Below are 26,667 nucleotides of genomic sequence, written 5' to 3'. Positions count from 1 at the left end.
GCCATGTTAAACTTTTTCTTTCGTTCATAGATTCACATTATATTACAGGCTAAAAATGGCAGGAGAGGTAGTTTTAGTGTCGTCGAGCATTGTTCGACCCCTAAACAGCAACCAATCCGGTCGAACTAAGATCCATCTTACTCCTTTTGACTTCAGTCTTCTTCAATTCAGTAGTCCTCAAAGAGGTCTTCTCTTTCCAAAACCCGATCCCAGTTTCAATCTCATCTCTCAGCTAATGAGCTAAAGGCCTCTCTCTCTCTCTTGCCTTAGATATATACTTCCCTTTCGCGGGTCGTCTCGTGAAGACGGAGAATCTTGAAGACAATACGGTGTCATTATTTGTAGATTGTGATGACTCTGGCGCTAGATTTCTCCACGCCGAAGCTAAATCTGTCTCGGTGAGTGATATTCTTCAACCTGATGGTTCTGTGCCTTGTTTCCTAGATGACTTCTTTCCCCGCAACGGTTTAAAAAACTGTGATGGCGCACCCGAGCCATTGCTTGTTGTACAAGTCATCGAGATGAACGATGGAGTATTCATCGGTTACAGTTACAACCACATGGTGGCAGACGGAGTTTCTATGTGGGATTTCTTTCATACTTGGTCCAAGATTTGCTCGAGTGGTGGTTCCGGTTTCAAACGTAAGCCTCTTGTTCTCAAAGGATGGTTACCCGATCCATATTCCGGTTTCAACTAAAAGCAAGATCACTTTGCTTCCCAGCAAAACAGAGTCTGCAACCAAGGTCTCAAGTGTTATCAAGCCCAACAACAAACCTGCAAATCCCAATGCCAATGTTCAATCTGCAGTCAGCAACGGTAATATGGTGTGTGTTGTACAAGCTGCCAAAAGTAAAGGTTTCAGGAAGCTCCCACCTGCCTTGTACAATCGTTTTGGACTATTGCAGACTCTAGGTGACAGTGATAGGGTTGCCAGCTATAGGGAAACGACAATATGTGCTTAGTCTATTTAAACAAACCTCTGTCATCTCTTTGTATACATCGAAGCAATATGCAATAAAGCAAAATACTTTTTGTCTCTCTGTTCTATTCTTGTTTTTTTCTTTTTTTTATCATGGTATCAGAGCATTAAAACCTTAACAGGTGTTAGAATGGCTGAATATCCAGATTCATATCCGTTCCCTTCCAATGTTCATGTTGCAAGTTCTGTAACTCTAAAACTCAATGATTCAAATTACCGTCTTTGGAAAACTCAAGTGGAGTCTCTTCTCAGCAGTCAAAAACTGCTTGGTTTCATAAATGGCCGATATCAAGCTCCGCCGAAGTTCGTTGACAGAACAGTTGGTGACACAGTTCGAGCCACTGAAAATCCAGCCTATGAAGCCTGGTTCTGTACGGATCAACTAGTCCGCTCCTGGATCTATGGTACTCTGACTGAAGAAGCACTTGGTGGTTTCTGCAATCTCGCCACCTCTCTGGCTGTTTGGACTTCCTTGGCTAACACCTACAACCGAAGCTCCATAAGTCGAGAGTTTGAGCTCAAACGCAAGCTTCATGCTATCAGGAAACAAGGTAAAACCTTTTCTGCTTATGTGCGAGAATATACAGCAGTGTGTGACCAACTGAGTTCTATTGGGAAACCAGTAGAGGAATCTATAAAAATTTGTGGTTTTCTGGTTGGTCTTGGACGAGAATACAATCCTATTGTTGCGGTTATTCAGAACTCCATGTCTCGGATTCCTACACCAACGTTTACTGAAGTGCTGTATGAAATTGAAGGTTTTGATACTCGTCTGCAGTCGTATGATGATGATGTTGTTGCTACTCAAATGGTGTTCCATACTCCTGCTGCTCAGACTCAAGAAGTGTTTCAAGCATCCCAAACCAACAACTACAGAGGTCGTGGGGGTTATAACAATAGATCTGGTTCAAACCGAGGAAGAGGTGGCTACTCTTCTCGTGGACGTGGGTTCTATCAGCAAGCTGTCAGTTCTGGTTCAAATCAACAATCTGGTGCTACAAACACTCGTCCAACATGTCAGATATGTTGCAAAGTGGGCCATACGGCTGCTAAATGCTGGAATTGTTTTGACAACAACTATCAAGGTGAAAATTTGGCTCAAGTTCTGGCTGCTTTACAAGTTTCAGACTCCTCTGGTCGAGACTGGATTCCAGATTCTGGTGCTACATCTCATGTTACCACAACTGAAGCTGCTCTGCAACATGCTACACCATATCAAGGTACTGACTCTATCATGGTAGCAGATGGAAATTATCTTCCAATTACGCATGTTGGCTCCACTAGTCTACCAGTTTCTACAGGTAGTTTGACTCTTAATGATGTTCTGGTTTGTCCAACAGTCAAGAAATCCCTATTATCTATATCTAAGCTGTGTGATGATTACCCATGTGGTGTATTTTTTGACTCTCACAAGGTCTACATTCTGGATCTGCAAACCATGAGGGTTCTAGCAAAGGGACCAAGACGTGAGGGGCTGTATGTGCTGGAGAATCAAGACTACAAGATCTTCTACTCAAATAGACAAAAGGCCACTGACGACTCAATTTGGCATCATCGTTTAGGTCATGCTAGTCAAGGAGTTCTCCAGCATCTTCACAACAGCAAGGCTATTTCAATCAATAAGAGCAGCATCAACTCCATTTGTGAACCTTGCCATGTGGGGAAAAGTTCAAATTTATCGTTTTCAGTTTCAGAGTCTGTTTCAGTTGAACCACTAGCTAAGATTCACTGTGATATTTGGGGACCTTCTCCCATTGAGTCTGTACAAGGTTTCAAGTACTATGTGGTATTTATTGATGATTTTTCTCGATTCAGCTGGTTCTTCCCACTCAAGTTCAAGTCTGATTTCTACAACATATTTCTGTTGTTTCAAAAACAAGTTGAAAATCAGTTTGATAAGAAGATTAAAATTTTTCAAAGTGATGGAGGGGGTGAATTCATCAGTGGCAAATTCAAGCAACATCTTGGTCAGTGTGGAATCAAACATCAAATCTCCTGTCCTCACACTCCACAACAAAATGGAGTTGCAGAACGCAAACATCGACATTTCATTGAACTGAGTCGATCAATGATGTTTCATAGTCATGTCCCACTTCAGTTCTGGGTTGAAAGTTTCTTCACAGCTAATTATCTCTGCAATCTGCTACCAGCTGCTTCACTCAGTCTTCGATCACCCTATGAAATCCTGTTTCAACAAAAACCGGATTATACGTCGCTTAGAGTGTTTGGCAGTGCCTGCTATCCTTGTTTACGTCCTTATACGGCTCACAAGTTTGAACCACGTTCATTGCAATATGTGTTTTTAGGCTACAATGCAGCTTACAAGGGCTATAGGTGCCTATATCCTCCAACAGGACGTGTGTATATTAGTCGTCATGTGATTTTTGATGAGAGCTTCTTCCCATTTCAGAGTAAGTATAATCACCTGCTGCCCACTTACTCATCTGCATTGTTACAAGCCTGGAAAGCTGCTACTCAGACTACTATGATTGTTCCCCAATCTGATTCTTCGGCAATATTCTTGCAAAAGCCTCTATCATCAGTTGCGGAAATGGAGCCTGCAAACTCAACAGAGGAGTCAGAGCATAACGACATTACAAAAACTTTTGAGGGTTCCTCTGCAAGTGATACAGAGGAATCGATCACTGAGCATAACAGTAATGCAGAAGTCTCTGAGATTTTCTCTGAAGAAGCACAACTCGAAGACAATCAGGAGACTACTCAACAATCAGTTCAACCTGCAAATGCTCATCCGATGGAAACAAGAGGCAAAGAAGGGATCAGAAAGCCAAACCCAAAGTACTTACTCATGGCTAACCCTCACAAACCTAGCGAGCCAAAAACAGTAGCTGAGGCTTTGAAAGACCCACGGTGGACTAATGCAATGGGTGAGGAGATGTCTAATCAACGAGCATGTCGGACATGGCACTTGGTACCACCTTTACCAACTATGAACATCATTGGTTGCAAATGGGTGTTTCGCATCAAGCTTAATGCAGATGGGTCTCTTGACAAATTTAAAGCCAGATTGGTTGCCAAAGGGTATCATCAAGAGGAAGGTGTGGATTTCCTTGAAACATTTAGTCCTGTTGTTCGAACTGCAACAATAAGGATAGTTCTTAGTGTGGCTACAACAAAAGATTGGCCAATTACTCAACTTGATGTCAAGAGTGCATTTCTCCATGGAGATCTTCATGAGGACATCTATATGGAGCAGCCTCCTGGCTTTGAAGATCCACAGCATCCTTCCCATGTATGCAAACTAGACAAAGCTATCTATGGCCTCAAACAAGCTCCAAGGGCCTGGTTTGATAAATTCAGTACTTTTCTACTTGAATATGGTTTTACTTGTAGCAAGGCTGATCCATCCTTGTTTGTCTATCATCATAATGGTGATACTCTGGTGCTTCTCTTATATGTGGATGATATCATCCTAACAGGAAGTAATAAGGAACTCTTAGCTCATCTTGTTGAAACTCTTGGACAACAGTTTTCCATGAAGGATCTCGGATGTTTGCATTACTTTCTTGGAGTTCAAGTGCAGATCACTTCAGAGGGGATGTTTCTCAGCCAAACCAAGTATGCTGAAGACATTTTACATCAAGCAGGGATGGCTGCGTGTAACCCTATGGCAACACCACTGCCTCTGCAATTGCCAGCAAATAAAACAGGGGATGAACTCTTCCCTGAACCTTCGTATTTTCGAAGTCTTGCTGGTAAATTACAGTATCTCACCCTGACAAGGCCAGACATTCAATTTGCAGTCAATTTTGTGTGTCAACGAATGCATACACCAACAATAGCAGATTTTGGTCTTCTCAAAAGGATACTGAGATATATAAGAGGCACAACCACGTTTGGATTGCGTCTCAACAAAACAAGCTTTCCTCCAGTGCTTGCGTATAGTGATAGTGATTGGGCAGGCTGCAAAGAAACAAGAAGGTCTACTACTGGTTTTTGTACGTTTCTCAACACCAACATCATCTCATGGAGTGCAAAACGTCAACAAACCGTTGCTCGCTCTTCGACTGAGGCCGAATACAGAGCAATGGCGGAAACAGCTGCAGAACTCACTTGGATTGCTTCCCTTCTCAAAGACCTTCATGTGTCTCAAACAGGTCCTGCAATTCTTCACTGTGATAACCTCTCTGCAGTTCACTTGACAACCAATCCGGCCTTTCATGCCAGAACCAAACATTTTGAAACCGACTGGCACTACATCAGAGAGAGAGTCGCTCTTGGTTACATTGAAACTCGCCACGTCCCTGCAGCTCTCCAAATTGCTGACATATTCACCAAGTCCTTACCCAAGCAGGCGTTCACTTTACTGAGAGACAAACTTGGAGTTGGTGTTCCACTCATCTCAAGTTTGAAGGGGGGTAAAAGCAAGATCACTTTGCTTCCCAGCAAAACAGAGTCTGCAACCAAGGCCTCAAGTGTTATCAAGCCCAACAACAAACCTGCAAATCCCAATGCCAATGTTCAATCTGCAGTCAGCAACGGTAATATGGTGTGTGCTGTACAAGCTGCCAAAAGTGAAGGCTTCAGGAAGCTCCCACCTGCCTTGTACAATTGTTTTGGACTATTGCAGACTCTACGTGACAGTGATAGGGTTGCCAGCTATAGGGCAACGACAATGTGTGCTTAGTCTATTTAAACAAACCTCTGTCATCTCTTTGTATACATCGAAGCAATATGCAATAAAGCAAAATACTTTTTGTCTCTCTCTTCTATTCTTGTTTTTTTCTTTTTTTTATCATCAATGACGGAGAGGCCGCCACCACCAAGCCGTGAATCTTCTTCCGTGCACAGTACGAAACATTTGATGCTTCACTTCACAAAGAAGAATATTTCAGATCTCAAAACTAAAGCCAACAGCGAGGTCTCCAGCGACCTAGTAATTCCATCTCTTCAAGCGGTTTCAGTATATATGTGGCGATCAATCATCAGACACAGTGGTATGAGCCAAGAATGAGAGACACAATTTAAACTAGTGATTGATTTAAGGCAGAGGATAAATCCTTCGCTTGAGAAAGATTGCTTTGGGAATATGATCTATCTTGCAATGGCCGTAACCACCGTGGAAGAGCTGTTGGATCGTGGCTTAGGTTGGGCTGCTCTGGAAATAAGAAAATTAGTGGGCTCGCAAACAAGTGAAAACTGTAAAAGTTTTGCAGATGATTGGGTTAGAAATGTTAAGAACCTAAAATTATTCAGTGGCAGTAAAGTAGACGGTGATACTATAGCTATCGCAAGCTCTCCCCGGTTCGAAGTGTACAACAATGATTTTGGTTGGGGCAAACCTATTGCAGCTCGATCTGGACCGTCGAGTAGTTTCAATGGAAAGCTTACACTTTTTCCAGGTATCAATGAAGGAAGTACTGATATTCAGGCTACCCTACGGTCGGATGTACTAGTGAACCTACTAGCTTATATGGAATTTTTAGAGCATAATTGATTGATTTAGGGACATAAAAACTCTTTGGCTTCCAATATTTGCCTCTTTTGTTGTATAATGTAAGGTTCTGGCTATGGTTATGGTCTTGATCATTGCTATTTGAAATGCATTTTATTGATATCCAAAACGGAAAGGAAACACAGAAAGTGTATAAAGCAAACGAAAACAAACAGGACAAGGTGAAACTGCCGACAATTCCATATATATGCCCACCCCATGTTCCACCATATTCTTCTATCAAAAGCTCGAACATTTCAGTTACCTAAAGATCAAAGCCATACCATATAAGGTACATTAGGCCGGATCGGATTTTACCCAATACGCTTGAATAGTTGTTTAAACGTGTCTGGACATGTTGCAGCATCTCATTGGAATTTGGGTCAACGATCGCTCTCCATCGATGTTCACATGTTAAATAAGACAAAAGAAAAAGAAAAAAAAAACTATTGAAAGGTAGAAGTCGGAAACTTATTTAAATTGGTGGACAACATGCAATCGATTTATCTAAAACATTGCACGACCGACGCTCACATGATTACTGATTGAGCAGATTTTTAAAAAAACAACTTTTACTGTGAGTCTGTGACCTCCTTCACAGAAAAGGAAAATACACAAGATCGAACAGAAGAGGAAGATTTCTTTTTGGAAGTTTTACTTATCTTGTGACCTAGCTAATTCATATACTGTAAATAGAGACGCTTATTTCCTTGTGAAAAAAGATCCGAAAATTAATAGTAAAAACTCTAGTTTTTCAATTGTTCTTTAGAGAAACCTACCTTGTTCCTTAAGAGATTTCAGTTTCTTTTCTTTTTTTTGAATAAAATGTAAAATTTATTTCAAAAAAGTAGGTTTTACATCAAGTACAACATGTAGTTAATTCTATTGTTAATAAGAAACTAGAGATTGCTTTTATAATATGGTGTCATTAGCGTGACTCTAACCACTTCTCCATATAGCGGGTGAAACTCCCTCCAGCTTGAAGCGAGAGCAGCCTGTTCCGTATTTGTCTGTCTAAAGTTTGGATGAGCTGAGCAGATGAGATTAGTGTCTCTCCATGGCGACGTCTATTTCGCTCTTGCCAGAGCGAGTAAATCGAGGCCTGGAAAGCATAGCGGAGCAGAAACAGAGTAGCAGATCCCAAAGAAGTGTCTACTAGGAGATGCAGGTTACTGTCCTAGTCTGTGGAGAACTTGGTGAGAAGTAACTTAGAAACTAGACATGTCCAAACCTCCGTAGAGTAAGAACATTCGAAGAATAGATGGTTTCTTTTTTCTTGTGCCGTAGAGCAAAAAGAACAGGAAGCGTCTACCCGTGAGTTCCAGGACAACGTGCGATCGCCCGTTGTCAAACGGTTTAGTGTTGCTAACCACACTATAAAGGAAAACTTAGGAGTACTGTGGGAAAACCAGATACAAGTTGCCCATGGCTGCCTCTGTCGAGATATCCGTGTGTGCTCCCAAGTTTCTTTTGTGCTAAATTTAGGCTTAAACTGATCACCTTTCCCCCGCCAAAGGACCACGTCCTCTGTTTCCAAAAGTCCTCTGTTTCGTATTGTCATGAGAACTCCTTCTATCTGATTCAAGTGGTCTGCTCTATGATGTTGTTGACGATGAGTGAGTGCCTCCGCAACAGTGGCATGGAGACCAATCCCCATATCTATGGTACCTTGGGGGCCTACAATAGTGAATAAACAGCCCAGTGGCGACTAATAATCATGCCAAAAGGAGATTCCCACTCCATTCTTAACTTCATACCTAACAAAATCCACAGCCAATGCTCGGTATTTGAGTAGCTTTCTCCACATCCATGAACCTGAAGTAGTGTTTTCTTTGATAGACCAGAAAGAACCCTTGTTAAGTAGGTAAGTTCGAAGCCATTTCACCCATAAAGAGTTCGATGCCAACATTCTCCAGATGAGTTTCAAACAGCTAACCTTATTTGCTTCTTTTAATGAACGCAAACCCAAACCACCTTCTTCTTTCGGTATACAAACATCAGACCATGATACTTTTGCTTTTTTGGTATTAAGAGAGGGACCTGACCACAGAAAAGCAGAGCACATACTATCAATCTCCTTTGTGCAAGCTGTTGGCAAGCGGAAAGCAGACATCCAAAAGTTTATGAGACTTTGAATGACTGAACTGATGAGCTGTAGATAACCTGCAAAAGACAAATAGCGTCCTGTCCAGCTGCTGATTTTTTCTCTGATTCGCTTGAGTAGTGGTGTATAGTCGGAAGTTGTCATACGCTTGGTTAAGATAGGCAACCCGAGATAACGGACTGGTAGAGTTCCTGATGCGAAGGAACAAAGAATCGCAGCCTGATCAGTGTCTGTGACTCCAGCCATGTACAGGGTAGATTTCTCCAGACTAATATTCAGTCCTGAGACGCCTGCAAAATCGTGAAAAGTCTGAAGAATACCTTCAATAAACGTCTTTGTCCCATCAGTAAACACTAGTAAGTCATCAGCAAAACACAAGTGTGTGAGACCAATATTCTTACATCGCGGGTGATAACCAACTCGTCTCTCCTTTGCTGCTTTATCAAGCAAAGCGGACAAGACTTGCATGCACATCCCAAAGAGATAGAGAGATAGAGAACAGCCTTGTCTCAACCCTCTTGCACTGCGAAAGAGTCCAAAAAACTCTCCGTTTACTTGAACTGAAAAGGATGCAGTGGTAATACAGAGCTCAATCCACTTGATAAATTGTGGCGGGAAGTGCAGAGTGCGAAAAATACTAAGCACAAAAGGCCATTGAACAGAGTCAAATGCCTTAGAGATATCAATCTCTATAGCACTTCTAGGTGACACAATATCCTTATGATAGTTGGCAACGATCTTGGAAGCTAGGAGGACAGTCTCCATTAAAAGTCTGTCCTTGACGAATGCAGACTGATTTGGGGAAATGAATTCAGGCATAAGCCGTTTAAGACTGTTAGCAAGAAGCTTGGAGATCACCTTATATGTCACATTGCAGCAAAAAATGGGTCTATAATCCTTCATCTCTTTCACTTCTTTCTTCTTGGGAATCAGAGCTAGAATGGTTGTGTTTACACCTTTTGGTAAAAAAACAAAACTTACAGAAAGATTGGACCGAAGCACCAAAATCACTCTTAATGACGGACCAAGTTGCCTTAAGAAACTCCACATTATATCCATCAGGACCAGGACTCTTATCCCTTGGCATAGAGAATACGATATCTCGTATCTCCTCCTCCGTGGCATCTTTCACCAACATTGTCCGATCCAGTTTCGAGCATCAATATAGTAACAGAGTCGAGAGCTCAGTCTTATCAATTGCTTGGTAGTTAGGCATCTGATGTCCCAGAAATTCACAGAAAAATCTCTCCGCCTCCTGCTTGATTGTCTCTTTCGTATCCGCTATGCTACCATCCAGACACTTAACCTCCTTTATCGCATTACGTGCTTCAAGGTCCTTAGCTGCACGATGAAAAGCCTTATTATTCCCATCTCCAACCTTAAGCCAATGTAGCTTAGATTTTTGCTTCAAAAATTTTTCCTCCAACCCTGCTACAAACAGCCATCGACTATAAGCAGTGGCTTCCCTCTGCATTGTTTGATTAGTAGGATTTTGCAGTGTTTCTGTTTGACAAGTACAGAGATGTGCAAAAGCTTCACGAGCTCTTTTTTCCATATGACCCAAACGATCACGACTTAACTGTTTTACCTGCGGTTTCAAGGCTTTTAACTTTTTGGAGAAACGGTATAGTGTTGAAGTCAAGTGAAACAAACTCTCAGTATCATCCCACAACTCTTTGACCATTGGCAGAAAATTTTCATCCTCTACCAAAGCATTGCAGAACTTAAATGGTCGTCGCAGTCGAGGTTTGTCTCCCCCCTTTTTAATGCGACATCGTAAATGATTTGAGCAGCCGCCTGCCTCAAAGACACCATACGACTGTTGATACTCAGCCAGCCAAACATCGTTGACAAGAACCCTGTCAAGATTCTTACATATAAGACCAAACTCACGTTTATTACACCAAGTGTACAGCGGACCGTGAGAGTGTAAGTCACTGAAGGAGCAATGCTACACGACCGCCTAAAAATCATGCATTCCTTGTGACATAGTATTTTGGATATCTGATAGGTAGTGCTCATCCCCCTTCAAAATTTCATTAAAATCACCAAAGACCATCCATGGTTTGTTACGGAACAATGGAGAGTCTTGGTGATATTTTAAATCCTCCCACAACGCTTTTCGATCTTCAACACCATTAGCTGCGTACACAAAAGAAGCAAAAAACTCCTTTTCAGCACCTTCCAGTAGAACCGAGCAAGTGATCAGTTGACTACTTGTATAACACGGTGTGAGACGAACATTTAAATTCCATACTACCCAGATCCTTCCTCTTCGATTATAGGGATAGTTAGTTAAATAGGACCAATTAGGAAAAACCAAAGCAAGTATATCTGCTGCTTTAGATTCCTTTACCCTTGTTTCGAAGAGACAACCAAACTGAAAAGTACCTTTCTTAACCCAATCTCGAACGACGGAATGTTTAGACATTTTGTTGAAACCACGAACATTTCAAAAGAAACTTGACATAAGTTATAGTTGGGGTCCCGTCCTACTCTGGACTCGTAGAGGTTGAGTAGAAGGATTGGTAACAAATTTATGAGCATTTTTTGAAGCACGTGGGATAGATTCCCGCATAGCGACAATAGGTTTTGCTACTCGTCCATGTTTTCCCACCACAGGCGCACCAGAGTCAGCCTGCCCAGGTAAAGTAGGGACAACAGGAGCTGTGAGAGAACTACCAGCGAAAGCATAGATTGGGGGGTTCACTTCTGTTTCCTTAGAAACATCTGTTACCTCCTCTTCTTCCTCATCCTCTATCGCCTCTGCCTCATCCCTCTCACTCAAAACCGAGTAAGAGTTAGATAACAGAGTTCCCTCCCTAGACTGCAACAGGAAAATCATTTATTCGGACTAGACAAATGCTTGTGACCCATTTTTTGTGGCGTTATCCACTCCTGATCTCCCCCTGCTCCCATAATGTCAATCACAAGAGCCTCGACTCTGTTCAAATTTGCCTCTACAGACTGTCGTGTAACCTCCTGAGGAGGAATAACTCGTTCCTGCTCCACCAGAGCCTTTGGAGAAACAGGTAGATCAGTCGATACCGCTGTTGTTAGATAAGCCGTCTGCACATGGCCCCATTTATGACACTGACTACATTGAGGAGGCAGCCAAGGATACGAGTATTTAACCACAATATCTTACTCCACCTCCTCTTCACCAGCCAAGTGATACTCAACTGGTAAGGTCTTGTTTAGGTCAGCCTCTACCAGAATTTGTGCTTCCTCAAAGCTAGAACAAGCCTCTGTTTTTGGGTGTAATCGTAGGGGTGTACCCACTGCACTAGACAGAAACTGCAATCCCTTGTTAGTAAACATGGTGTGTGGTACATTCTTCAAGACAACCCACAATCGAACGAATTTCAGTGCTGGTTGTGCTTCCTCGACGAAAGGCGTCCATTTAGAGAGGATCATTGGAATACCACCAATATTCCACATCCCACGATTTAGAATTGGATTCCTGATACTCTCACTACACACACGAAATTTGACAGTGGTTTCATTAACGACTATGACATCAATAAGTGAAGATTTATCACCCAATCTCCAAATCTTATTTACAATCATATGGATCTTCCCCACATGGGAAGCTTTTTCACTAAGAAATTTGCCAATGACAAAATCCTCCCATAGTGGATTTGCATCAATAAACACATCCCTCATAACCACAACACGTTGCTTTCCCTCTACCTCTGTAACAACGAAAGCCTGTTTCGTGAACGTATGTTTCTGCGCCGCCTTTAGCCATAACTTTTGATCACCAATAACCAACCCCGTGGAAACCTTAGCTGAGATCCCTTCCTTAGAGGACATAACATTAACAGAACTCTCCTGACTCCCCTCAACATCCAACTGAAGAGCTGAATCCACCATCCGCGTACCAGCCACAGTGGTCGGAGGCGGCGGATCCGCCAGAACCATCAAACTTGGCTGCCAAATAAAAAATCCTAATCGCCTTTGTGATCGCCTCCCCGTCGGCAAAAATTATTAAAAATATGTTAGCTTTTCAGTTTCTTTTCTATTCAAGCTGAATCTTGTTATCAAGAGAGAATGTTAAGTGAATTTGTTTTTTCCCTAAACAAGTTGATTGTGTGAATCCTCCATTCTACAAGACGCATGGTGTCGTTTACGTCATGTCAGGTCACAGGCTCACAACACTCATCTGCCTTTCAATAATTGACATTTTTAAACACGTTTTTTATGTACAATACGCACACATCGAAAAGGACAACAACAACGACAAAAATTATAAAAGGGCACATAAGTCGTTAAATTATATAAAATAAATTGAATCTTGTAAGTTGTGGGTTGTTACTGATTGAGCCAGGTTAGAAAAACTTTACATAAATGACAATTATCAAACAAAAAGTGTACTATCCGCATGGTGAAATAGACAAAAAAAAATATATATATATTCTATGATAAATGATGGTGCTCACTACTCAGCGATGGTGTCAAATTACATTAATATTCTACGTTTTCAATTTCCTAATCTTGAGCTTTGGGTTCAGATTACAGACCAAAAATGGCAGACGTAACTCTTATTTCCTCGAACATTGTTCGACCTCAAATCATAAACCAAGAGGGTCGTGAAAAGATCCATCTAACTCCATTTGATCTTAATCTTCTCTATGGTGATTATACTCAAAGAGGTATTCTCTTCCGCAAACCCGACCCGGAAACCCATTTCATCTCTCGGTTAAAAACGTCTCTTTCTTCTGCTCGTCTTAGCAAAGTGGAAAATCATGAAGACGATACGGTGTCGTTTCACATCGATTGCAACGGCTCTGGTGCTAGTTTCATTCATGCCGTAGCTAAATCTGTCTCGGTCAAAGATTTGATGCCGTAGCTAAATCTGTCACGGTGCTTCGATGTGGAACTTCTTCATCACTTGGTCAAAGATTTGCTCTAATGATGGTCAAGGAGAGAATCTTGATCAGCCTCTAGCCCGAAAAGGATGGTTCTTGGACGCAATGGATTACCCTATCCATATTCCGGTTTCAGAGACAGAGACGCCACCACTACCAAGCCGTGAAGTTTCTCCGATGTTCACATAGAGAGTTTTTCACTTCACAAAGAGGAATATGTGAAGAAACCAAGTTTGTATAATGATTTGCTTACTTTATTCATTCTGAGGCATAGCCCTTTTATACATACATGTGAATAAACCCTAAGTACTTTACATATATTTCACTTAAACACCTATACAATATACTAATCACACATGAGGGATATCTAACCCGCAATACCCCCTCAAGTTGGAGTATGGAGGTCACAAATACCCAACTTGCCGTTAAAAACATCAAACTCCTTGCGACCAAGAGCCTTAGTAAGTATGTCAGCAAGTTGTTCCCGCGTAGAAACATATTGCGGAACAATCACACCACGAACAATCTCGTCACGAATGAAATGACAATCCGTCTCAATATGCTTTGTTCTTTCATGAAACACCGGGTTCATGCTAATATAGATAGCAGAGTGATTATCACAATGTAACGGGATATGATAGGCACAATCAACACCAAGAGCAGTAAGTAACTCATGCAACCAAAGCAGTTCACAAACCGTTTCAGCCATTGCCCGATATTCGGCCTCAGCCGAGGAGCGAGAGACCACTTCTTGTTTCCGTGTCCGCCAAGAAACCGGAGAACCACCAAGCTGAATTACCCAAGCAGTAAGCGAACGACGAGTGAGAGGACAAGTAGCATAATAAGCGTCACACCACGCCGTAATTCATAAATCAGAATCAGCACGCAGGAGTATGCCTTGGCCAGGATTGTTCTTGAGATAACGAACCACACGAAGTGCGGCCCAATGAGCTTCGGTAGGGAGCATGCATAAACTGAGAAAGAAGATGGATAGCATAGGAAAGATCCGGACGTGTAACACTTAGATAGATTAAACGGCCCACCAAACGTCGATATGGAAAAGGATCAGGAAGACTTACACCACCATCGGAAGCCAAATGATTGTCTTGTTCAAGAGGATGAGTGGCAGGCTTAGCCCCAAGTAAACCCGTGTCAGAGATGATGTCAAGCGTATACTTCCGTTGGCACAAGTACATCCCGGTCGAGTTACGAGCGACTTCAATACCTAAGAAGTATTTCGAAATGCCAAGATCCTTCATCCGGAAACAAGAGCTCAAATAAGCCTTGAAACCATCAATAACCTGCGGTGAACTTCCAGTAACAATCAGATCATCAACATAGACAAGAACATGCAACCGTGTACTAGCATCAACAAAAGTGAAAAAAGAGTAATCCTTCACACACTGTTTGAAACCATATTCTTTCAAAGCAGTAGACAGCTTGGCAAACCAACACCGCGGAGCTTGACGAAGACCCTAAAGTGATTTATGCAACCGACACACTTGTGTTTTATCATCAGTACGGAAACCTGGAGGAAACTATATAAACACTTCCTCATCTAAATCCCCATGTAAGAAAGCATTATGAATGTCCATTTGATGAACCTCCCAATCTCGAAACACACCCACTTCAAGAAAAGAACGAACTGTGGTCATCTTACACACATGTGCAAAAGTCTCCTTATAATCCAAACATTCTGTTTGATTATTTCCAAGAACAACCAACTGTGCTTTATATCGCTCAAGTGTCCCATCCGCCTTATACTTTAAGGTGAACACCCACTTACACCCTAAAGCCTTCTTTCTCGGAGGTAAACTCTCGACAGTCCAAGTACCACTCTCCTCGAGAGCATCAATCTCCACACGTACAACATTGCGCCAATTCTCATCCAGGAAGGCCTCCGCATATGTTTTTGGAATAACACATGCCGTAATGGCAGCAAGAAATGCACGATGGTGTTCCGAGAATTGAGAGCAATCCACAAAAGAATCAATTGGATACCAACTCGAATCAGTAAAGTCACCATCGGACTCAACAAACACCGTGTTAGTCACATAATCTTGTAGCTTAACCGGAGCAGATTTCTGACGACAGCCTCTCCCCATGGGAACCTCGGCTGCAGGATCAGCAGAGTCGACAATCTCTGTTTCGTGTGCAGGCAAAACAGGAGATAACACGGTGAGGACGACGACGAGGTAACCAAGGGAGGCACAATAGGAGTCGGAGTGGAATCAATAATCGTCGTCGAAGTATCCTGCAAAACAACGAGACGAGATGGAGTAGTGATATCCGGTTCCAGAACAGGTTCGACAACTACCAGTTCCAAAGGTGATGAATGTGAGGATCGTACATTAGGCAGTAAAGAGAAAAACTCATCGAAACAATCATCAGCAGGAGGTGGTGCCGAAACATCCAAAGGAAGCACAAGCTGCGACAAAGACGTAGACGCAACAATATACGGAAACTCTATCTCCATAAAAATAACATCACGAGAAACTGAAATAACTCCACTCTCAAGATTATAAACCTTCCAACCCTTTTTCCCGTAAGAATATCCAAGAAAAACTGATTTATTGCTCCGAGCAGCAAACTTATCATGATCATGACGTTGATCATGGACGTAACATAGACATCCAAAGACCCGTGGATGAGCCAATGGTGGTGGTCGATCATACAGAACTTCGAAAGGAGTCTTGCCCTTAAGAACTGCAGTCGGTGTACGATTAATCAAGTAGCCTGCGGTTAGAGAACAGAAACTCCAAAATTCCACAGGTAAATTAGCTTGGAATCGTAAAGCTATTGCAACGTTGAGTATATGGCGATGCTTGCGCTCTATGCGTCCGTTCTGTTGGGGTGTCCCAACACAAGAATTCTCATGAATGATCCCTTTCTCCCGAAAGAAACTAGCAAGACTCAAAAATTCAGCTCCATTATCACTTCGATTTGTTTTGACCTTCTTATCAAACTGTCGTTCAACAAGAGAAATGAAATCGCGGAGGGTAGACGTAGTTAGTGACTTAGATGGTAACAAATAAATCCAAACAGCCCGGGAAAAATCATCCACTATGGTGAGAAAGAACCGGGAACCACAAATCGTTGTTATCCGATAAGGACCCCATAAATCGCAATGAATTAATTCAAAAACCATAGAAGTTTTATTAATACTCAAAGGAAAAGGGTCTCTTGTCTGTTTAGCCCGAATACAAACGTCACAAGACCTGAAATCCAAACTACTATTACTAGAACTATCAGATAATTTCAACATCTCCATAGTAGTACTAGAGGGATGTCCCAAACGACGATGCCACAGATCCAGGGGTTGAGTATCCAAGGTCCGTTCCATTGCTGCAGCCTCCACTCCTCGAAAGAAATAGAGTCCATTCAATTGCTCACCGGCTCCAATCACCATCTGTGTGATGCGGTCCTGGACAACACAAAGTCTGTCAGATATCTGGAAGATCAACACAAAGTCTGTCAGATATCTGGAAGATAAAACCTCTATCCCTAGTTAACTGAGAAACAGAGATAAGATGACACTGTAATCCATCCACAAAAAGCACGTTTGTCATTTCCAAGTGAGAGCCGAGTGAAACTTTCCCATGTTTATTGGCTGTAGTATAACGTCCATCAGGAAGTTTAATAAAAACCGGAGCCATATCGCAAACATCAACAAGAAAATCAATGCTTCCCGTCATATGATTTGAAGCTCCTGTATCAATAACCCAAGATTCAATAAAGATCTTACCCGAAAGACGATCACACTGGCCACAGTTCCGCTCATTCAACATATGCTTCAAAGCTTCCCATTGTTTGTCGGTCAAACCACTCACACCAAAACGATCAGCTTTGGTAATAGCAGAGTTCGCGTGAAACACCGGTGCCGTAGTCACAAGCTGGTTTGCGTGAGCAGTAAGTGGTTGTTTGGATGAACCAAACCAGAGACCACACCAGGACGATCACCACTAATGCCGTTAGTAGCCACTGGTTGAATGTTAGAACCTTCGAACTAGGACGGTCACCCCACCACCAAGGATATCCAATCTTACGGAAACAGTTCTCCGCTAAATGTCCAGTCCTGCCGCAGCTCGTACACACTGCCGTTGGGTCACAAAGAACTGTCGGAGATCATGGACGGGTTGATGATTGCACCGCAAAACTCACTCCATCGTGTCGTTCTTTCATAGACCGACTCGCCTTCTTCAATTCCTCATCTTGGGTAACCACCTGATACGCCTCATCCAAGGATGGCAAAGGATCTCGTGAAAGCAAAGACAGACTTCACCGCACCAAACAGAGAATCATCAAGTCCCATTAAAAACTGATGAAGTTTGTCTTCCTCCCTCTCTTTGGCAATCTCCTCCACTGTTTTTGCTCTCTGAAAATCAGCAAGACTCGTCCAAAGCTTTGTAAGCTTCCCGTAGTAAGCCTCCACAGCGGTGCCTTTTTGTAAACAATTAGCAAGCTCTGTTTTCAACCGTTGGACTCTTTGTCCATTCTTCACAGAAAAACGCTTTTGTATATGCGTCCATAAATCATGAGCAACCTCATGATGAGAAAGTGAGCTACTCAAATCCGGAGCCACCGTAAGTTTGATCCAGGAGACGACCATGGCGTTATTCGACCACTAGTCTTCAAGATCGTAGAATCATCAGCAGGTCTAGGGATGGAGCCATCCGCAAACCTGAACTTCTTCTTTGCCCGTAACGCAAGTCGTATGTTAAGTGCTCACTCGTCATAGTTAGGACCCCGCAACTGTGGTTGAGAAATAACTGAACCTGGATTATCCTCCGAAGAGAGATCATACGGATCTATCCGTCGTCGTGTTGGTTCAGCCCGGACAGGTCGTTCCTTAGTGACAGAGGAAACATCGTCGCCACCAGACATGGTGTTGAACTAGAGAGTATCTCGATAAGAAAAGATCGATGATACTAAGGTCAAAGAAGAGAAGAATAAAAACGAAAGAGAAATCAAAGGATCATATCACCTAGAAAATTATGTTTTGCTCTGATAGTTTGTATAATGATTTGCTTACTTTAGTCATTCGGAGGCATAACCCTTTTATACATACATGTGAATAAACCCTAAGTACTTTACATATATTGCACTTAAACACCTATACAATATACTAATCACACATGAGGGATATCTAACCCGCGATAGAATATTTCTGATCTCAAAGCTAAAGTCAACTACGAGATTGGCTCGAGTGACCATATAGTCTCGTCCTTGCAAGCGGTCTCGGCGCATATGTGGCGATCAATCATTAGACACTGTGGTGTAAACCGAGAAGAAAAGACGCGTTGCTTTGTAGCAGTGGATCTAAGGCAGAGGCTAAACCCTCCGCTCGTGAAAGAGTGTTTTGGTCATGTGATCTATAACGCGCTAGCTACTACCACAGTTGGGGAGTTGCAGGATCATGGGCTCGGGTGGGCTTTTTTGCAAATAAATAATATGTTGAGATCTTTAACGAATGAAGACTATACAACTTATGCAGATAATTGGGTTAGAGAAATGAAGATCCAAAAATTAGGTCTTGGAAGTAAAATGATTAGGGATTCTGTAATTGTCTCAAGCTATCCCCGGTTTGAAGTGTACGATTATGATTTCGGTTGGGGCAAACCGATCGCAGTTCGTGCTGGACCGAGCAATAGTATTATTGGCAAACTCGTGCTTTTCCGTGGGATCGAAGAAGGCAGTATTGATATTCATGCGTTTCTATTGTCCGACATACTTGTGAAACTACTAGCCGACGTGGAATTCCTGGCTAATGTATAATTTGATTGGTTAAGAAATAAAAACGAATCTTTTGTTTAGTTATCGAATTTTATTATATGTTTACTTGTTTATTTTGTTGTCACCTGTTTTTACTTAAACTAGTGCGTATATATTCAAGTTTTGTCATGTGACTGTGCATGTCTTCTCCTTAAATCCTTCAATAATTAACTTTTTGTAAATACGATACAACTCCCATCCCATGAATATGATGGTCAATCCTCATGTGTAGTGACGTTAAATTGGGCATCAACCCCGCAGACCTTAACGGGCTTTTCAATCCGAACCTGTTTTAAAAACAAAAAATTTTAGATAGGTATATCTTTTTAACCCCGTTTATAAACGGGTCTTAATTATTTTTAAATGGATAGTCCGATATTTTTTTTTCAGAATTCTCGAACTAAAACGATTACGTTTTTGATTTTTTTTCTTTATGTTTCTGAATCCTCTCCACCGTCACAAGTCACGGACTCACGACGACTCAATCGTTTGCTCGTTGATCCCGACAAATCCTCTCCACTGTCACGAGTCACGAGACTCACGATAACTCAATCGTTTGCTCGTTGATCCCGATGAATCCTCTCGACCGGCGAGATCAGAAGAAGAAAGTCACGTCTTCTTTCTCTAATCCCACTTTCAAAGGTGTCTCTCTAATCCCTCAATTCAATTTGAGAATGGTTAAAGAACCCTTGAGAGGAAGATGCTCAAGATGAAGACACTAAGGCCCTGTTCGTTTCGTGAACCAGACAAAATATCTGGATACAATATCAAGATACAGTATCAGGACGCAACATTTATTTGTCCATAAATTGTATCTGGATTCAATTATATTTGTTTTGTAATTTGATATCTATATCTGGATACAATATATGTAAAATACCAAAAAATCCTTTATTTTATGTTGAATATGTTTTAGTGATTTAAATTTACTTATGTTTTTTGCTTATTTTAATATATGTATATATTAAATAAATATTTAAAAATGAGTTTTTGTGTTTTTGGTAGAAAAACAAAATTTTGCAGTTTTGGCGGAAAAACAAGATTTTGCGAGTTTGGCTAACAAATAAAATTTTGAATTTTTTTGGGGAAAACGTAATTTTGCGGTTTTCGCAGGAAAACGTAATTTTACGATTTTTGCGGGAATTTTTTTTTGCGGTTTTGGCGGGAAAACGAGATTTTGCGGTTTTGGCGGGAAAACGTAATTTTGCGGTTTTGGCGGGAAAACAAGATTTTGCGAGTTTGGTGGGAAAACAAGATTTTACATTTTTTACAGGAAAACGAGATTTTGCGGATTTGGTGGGAAAAAAAGATTTTGCGGATTTGGCGGGAAAATGAGATTTTATGGATTTGGCTGGAAAACAAGATTTTGCGGTTTTGGCGGGAAAACAAGATTTTGCGGTTTCGGCGGGAAAACGAGATTTTGCGGTTTTGGTGGGAAAACTTAACTTTGCGGTTTTGACGGGAAAACGTAATTTTGCAGTTTTGGCGGGAAAACAAAATTTTGCAGTTTTGGCGGGAAAACGAGTTTTCATGTTTTTGTGTTTTTGGTAGGAAAACGAGATTTTGCGGGTTGGTGGGTGAAGAATTGGAATTTTAGAATTGTATGTATATTGGAACTGAGAAAAAATATTTTGTAATTATTTAATTAAAATATGGGTACTTTTGACTTTTACAAATTATGGATGAGTTTGCCTCATCCAAACTCTCTAAAAAATCTCATCCAAAAATTCAGTTTTTTTTTGGATGAGTTTTTAAAATGTATTCAGATACTGTATCTAGATGAGTTCTTAATTGTTACTAAACAAACAATAATAAGCATTTGCATCCAGATATTGCATCTGGTTCACCAAACGAACATGATCTAAGATGAATGAGGGAGAAACATAAATTGAGGAACCCTAATTATCTTGAAGCCGATTTAACCTTTTTATGATCTCTCTATTTGGGACTTTTGGCAACGACGAATTTTATGTGTTTTGATTTGATTTTTAAAAAACACATATAAGTTAAATGGGCCTAAACGGGTGTACACGGACCAATGTAATTTTAACTGATTTAAACAAATGGGCATCAAATTTAAACAGGTTTAAATAGGCAATTAATAAAATGGGCAGGGTCTAAACGGGCCTAGGCCGCCCGTTTTAACATCACTACTCATATGTGACGAAAGAGGTTTGGATTCCTGAACTAAAGGTGACTGGAAATCAATAGGCTTCTTTTGTATTACTAAATATATTTTATGATTGAAGACCCTTTATCAAAGATAATTAATTTGGTCGAGAAATAAAATCGATAACTCGGACATACTTATTCTTGAAATGCATCCTATGTAAATGCAGAGTGTTTGTGACAAAGAGAAGCTGCCTGTAACTCCATGTGTCCATCTTCTTGTTTGATTAAAAGGCTCCAACGTTTCACAATCCTTTGGTTTACCTGAAGATCAAAACATCATCAACATGAGATATCACAATCCTTTCCTAGCTTTTTCACCGAAGAGCCGAAGAAACCACAAAAACTACATTTTCCATTACCAGGAGGATGCATCACAAATTTCAGTTTATTAAAAGAGCAAATCATATATCACACGACGACCGTGGATATGTATTAGATAAAATCAGTAACCTTACCGACTACAACGTAACAGATTAACAAATAGTACCTTAAGTTTCAACGTTTTATATATATTTATATATATATATATATATATATATATTAAAAGTTCAAACGTTTTACTCATATAGAAAAAAGATTCTCATGCTTTGTTTTGTTACACTCATACCATCTCCAATAGTTTATACCACCCCATAAGGGAGTCTAACCATATTTTTTATAGAAAAAAATGTAAAATCTAAAATTTAGAAAGTTGTCATAAGGGACCAACAACATTCCACTCGACCGACCACGCCAGACATGCAACTTGGACGCGCTCCCAGGAAGAAACACCAACATCCACTCGACCAACCACTCCAGATATGCGCCTCCAGGACTCATGTCATGCGACTCCAGATATGCGACTCCAGTACTCACGTCATGAGACTCCAGACATGCGACTGCAGGATTCAAGTCATGCTACTCCAGACATGCGACTCGACCGACGCTCCCGGAAAAGACGACATGCGACTCGACCAAGCACGCTTGGAATGGATGTCATCCCACTCGACCCATCACGTCTGAAATGGATGTCATCCCATTCGATCCATCACGCCTGGAATGGATGTCATCCCAATCTATCCATCACGCTTGGAATGGATATCATCCCACTCGACCCACCATGCCTGGAAGAGATGACATTCTACTCGACTGACCATGCCAGACATGCGACTAGAACGACCCGTCTCGCACGCTTCATAAGATTCCCGAACACTTTAAATACTCTTTTAAGTCTTCCATGTTTTGCTATAAATACTCTTTTAAGTCTTTACCCAAGAGACAGAGCTTTTATACAAGGGTTTATGAGTAGCCACCAAAACACTATCTGAGTTTGTAAACAAGATTTCTCTTAATCTTTTTAGTTTTAGCATTTGATTTCTTCTAAAAAGTTGTTTATCTCATCTCTATGCACTTTATCATGCTTGGTTTAGTGTTTTATGGATTAGTGTTCTTGAGTATCATGTTTTATGGGTTTGAGTAGTGTTAGTGTTCTTGAGGATGAGATAGATTAGGTGGAGAATCTTAGTATATAGGGTGTTTAAGCTTAGATTCGTATATTTCCCTTCTGGACTAGAGTTAGAAATTCTAGTTTCACTATGATCAATTGGAACTAGTTCTTAGACATTTCCACACCCGAAAGGTGTTTGAGAAATGTCTGACCCAGCTAGTGCTAGAGACTTACATTCCTAACCTAAGAGATTAGTTGTCTAGGGTGTTTGTTGACGTGAATGAACTTGTTTGTTATGTCTGCTTGATCATGTTTCTCTAGCGAGAGTTAGGTTTGGAAGTGGTTAAGTCTGAGTACCTTCTGTCAAGAGGTTGGATTAGCTAAGTTGTGATGTTCATTGTCTAGGGATAGTTTGCTTGTGGCATGTTAAATACTCTGTAGACTAGGAGACTCCGCTGACATCAATTACTCTCATCCTTAGGACTTCTATCTTTCTGAGACTGTTTTTGTTTTTGTTGTTTAGCTCATGCTTAGAATCGTTTATGCTTTTACTTATTCATGTTCGCTTCTTGTCATGCATGTTCGTTTCTAGTTATGTAGTTCATTTTTGTTTTGCATTCTGATCATTCTAGGATTGTTAGATATAAACTCACTATTTGAATTGACTTGTGATACTTTGATTGCATCTTGAGTGATAACATCATCTCATTTGGATTGACACCTTAAGTATTACAACTACATAAGGTTAATTGAACCTGCTAGAATAGACACTCAAATCTTAGTATCACAAAACTTGACACACACTCAAAACTTGATACATACAAAACTTGACATACACGACACACATATACATACATGCATCTATTCATTTCTTTCTTATTTCCTTTCCCCTCTGCTTCTTATGCTTATTGTGCTTGCGTCTTGTTTTGTACTTGCATGCTTCTTTTTATTGTTGACATATACAAAACGTACGTACATAGAAGTCATTTAGTCCATATATATATCTTTTCATTTAGTCCATATTTCTTGCTCCTTTTGATTCTAACTGCTTTCTGTGATTGCATGCTTCTTGTTTTCTTGAGCATACACTTCAATTCTTCCATGTCGCTTAGCTCCTTTGCTTAATTGATTGCATAAACTCGCATGCTTCTTGTTTTGTTGATTATTTGATTTTTTGCTTCTTGACTATACCTATTCTCTTCAATTGTATAACTTGTCCTTCTTGCTTTTTTGATTTTTTGATTTTTGATTCCTCAAATACATGTTTAACTTATTCTGTTTGGCTACATGCAAAAATTGCAAATACATTTTAATTCCTCAAAAATGAGGAAACACAGAAAGAAAAATAATACAAATTAGGTAGACACATGCAGAAATTGCAAATACATTTTTTTAAAAAAACGTATTTTCATAGCATCATTCCTATTTCGCTCGATAAACAAATGACAACATGAGAAGTTATCTGACGAAAACCAACATTAGAAGCTATATATACGTCTGGTCAGTGTCTCAGGTGAAATCCGAGGCCCAATATGGAAAAAAAAAATTAAGATTTTCTCTTTTTTTTAAAAAATAATTAAATACTAAAAGCTGATATTTGTTTTGCTAACTATATACGGCCATCAAAATTTTTTATATATTAATATTAACTTCTAAATTTTGGGATATTTTGCTAATTATGAGGACTTGTTTGCTAATTTTAAAACCTATTTTATTAATTATGAGATATTTTTTAAATTATGGGGCCTTTTAACTAATTTTTGGACTTTTTAGAAGTCTATTATTGGACATTTTTCAAATTAGAAGGCTTTTTGTATTATTTTATAATATTTTCTCAAATTTCTTTGTAGAATTTTTATTAATATAACAGTTTATGACTATTTGAATTATGCAATATATTTTTCGGGAAAACGATATATTTTTCCACAAAAAGTATCACATCAAGCTAGATAGAGCTCAATCTTTGATCATCAGAAGAAAATCATTATGTTTTTTTTCTTTTAATTTGTTTTAATTAATTTAATTCGGTTTAAATTAGGTTATATTTTTTATTATTTTATTTAGTTAGTTCAGTAAATAGTGAACCGAGCAAAACCGATGTTTGTGGGTAATTAGGTGAATCTATAAATCAAACGAGATATAGATCTTGAACTATGGAGTCTCTTGGAGAAATATATTGTTTTCCGTATATTTTCTTATTGGTTGAAGTTTTATAAATGACATAATATTTATTGTTTATTAATCTTTGTGTTTTTATCCAAAAAAACTCTTATATGACATGGAGTACCATTTAAATATCTATAACTTCGTTATAAACCAGATTTTAAGTTTAATTATACATTTCATCTTAATGCATAGAACTAAATATTTTATATCTAACACAATTAATAAATCATATCAAGTCTATATCTTAGTAAGAATTAAAAATACAAATAAAAATTAACAAAATATAATTCACAATAAAACCGAATCAACATATTTAAGATATATTTGTTATGTTGTTATCTCATAAGTACTAATTTTAACTCATTTCATAATCAATTTTAAATAAGTGAAAGTTATAAAATAAAAACATATATAAAGATATAGAGACATTACCGTCAAATTAGTGAAGATTCATTCTATAAATTAGAATCTATTTCGTATTATCTTATGTTTTAACATATGCATTACAAAAATACATGTGTTTAAATTATAAAATAAAACATGAATAATATAAATAATATTCTTGAATTAATTTTTTTTAAATGATACATATTAATATTTGAATTTTTTTAATCTAAAATAAATTTCATCGTTAGACATTCAGTTTAGTAATCATATTTAACTATCAATTTCATCGTAAAACCATAATTCACTTCTTCATGTATTAGAGTTAAAATTTTAATAAAAAAAAACTAATATGTGCATCATATGAGATAATATGTATTATGGTTAGTATTTTAAATTTAACAATAAACAATCAGTAACAAAATCAGTTAACATCCACAAAAAATTTGGAAATCCAAAAATATCCTAATTATTATTCTACTATATGTAGTAATTTCAGAAGTAATACTTTTGTCAATTTTCATCAATTAACCAAAAATTATTTCCTACAAACTCAGTTTTTCTATTTTTCTTTCTCATTTCTCATATTACTACATGCATTAAAATCTTTAAAATAAAACATGTAAAACTATACTAATACACATCATGTATTGAATTTTTTTTTTAAGTTCATTACTTTTTCAAGGTTTTGTGTGCTTACTTACAATAAAAGTTTATATTACAACGATAAATACAATTTATATTCGACTAAAATTATGTTAAATAACTTATGTTATTCTTTTTAACTTTGTTATTCATTATTTATTGATTAATATACATGTTTAATTAATTTTGTTTTTGTTAACACTTGTCAAATTTTATTAACTCAGTTTTTCTATTTTTCTTTCTCATTTCTCATATTACTACATACATTAAAATCTTTAAAATAAAACATATAAAACTATACTAATACACATCATGTATTGAATGTTTTTTTTTTAAGTTCATTACTTTTTCAAGGTTTTGTGTGCTTACTTACAATAAAAATTTATATTACAATGATAAATACAATTTATATTCGACTAAAATTATGTTAAATAACTTATGTTATTCTTTTTAACTTTGTTATTCATTATTTATTGATTAATATACATGTTTAATTATTTTTTTTTTGTTAAAACATGTCAAATTTTATTGAAAACACACGTATAATATAATTAGAAAGTATATTGATTTTGTTAGTTTTCCTTTTTGTTTTAGAAAAATAATATTTTTTATAATATAAATGTGTAAAATTCTGTAAATAAAATTAGACATGTGTCATGATATAATCAATATATTTGACACGTGTCACGATC

The 26,667-nt window shown here is 39.0% G+C and overlaps 1 protein-coding gene and 4 pseudogenes across 1 annotated transcript; 2 read left to right on the top strand and 3 right to left on the bottom strand.

Annotated features, from left to right (window-relative positions):
- The first annotated feature begins 43 nt into the window (after nt 1-43).
- LOC147942704 (putative acetyltransferase At3g50280) lies at nt 44-6,576 on the top strand (annotated as a pseudogene).
- Nucleotides 6,577-7,363: 787 nt separating this feature from the next.
- LOC147942703 (uncharacterized) lies at nt 7,364-8,683 on the bottom strand (annotated as a pseudogene).
- A 1,015-nt stretch (nt 8,684-9,698) lies between these two features.
- LOC147942702 (uncharacterized) lies at nt 9,699-12,463 on the bottom strand. The gene is made up of 5 exons (XM_087456167.1): nt 11,693-12,463; nt 11,471-11,608; nt 11,036-11,366; nt 10,596-10,681; nt 9,699-10,409 (listed from the first exon to the last, which is right to left on the bottom strand). Exons 1-5 carry the CDS (start codon nt 12,461-12,463, stop codon nt 9,699-9,701), a joined length of 2,037 nt encoding a protein of 678 aa, XP_087312293.1.
- Nucleotides 12,464-13,024: 561 nt separating this feature from the next.
- On the top strand, nt 13,025-19,185 carry LOC104699030 (putative acetyltransferase At3g50280; annotated as a pseudogene).
- Nucleotides 16,854-18,407, bottom strand: LOC147942701 (uncharacterized; annotated as a pseudogene).
- Nucleotides 19,186-26,667: the final 7,482 nt, after the last annotated feature.

This window comes from Camelina sativa, chromosome 6 (genome assembly GCF_030686135.1).
Source record: "Camelina sativa cultivar CO46 ecotype springtype chromosome 6, ASM3068613v1".
Lineage (NCBI taxonomy): Eukaryota > Viridiplantae > Streptophyta > Magnoliopsida > Brassicales > Brassicaceae > Camelina > Camelina sativa.
Note: the sequence above shows the minus strand (reverse complement) of the source record. Positions and strands in the feature narration are given on the sequence as shown.

Bases quoted from the DNA above. Each gene is read 5' to 3' on its own strand.
- LOC147942702 (XM_087456167.1), bottom strand. From the start codon at position 12,463: ATGGTTCTGGCGGATCCGCCGCCTCCGACCACTGTGGCTGGTACGCGG. The intron at 10,682-11,035 runs GTAGGACGGGAC...TTGTGTACGCAG, and splicing joins TCAACCTCTACGAGTCCAGA to CTAATGGTGTTGAAGATCGA. The intron at 10,410-10,595 runs GTCTTTGGTGAT...CTTATATGTAAG, and splicing joins TCCGTAACAAACCATGGATG to AATCTTGACAGGGTTCTTGT.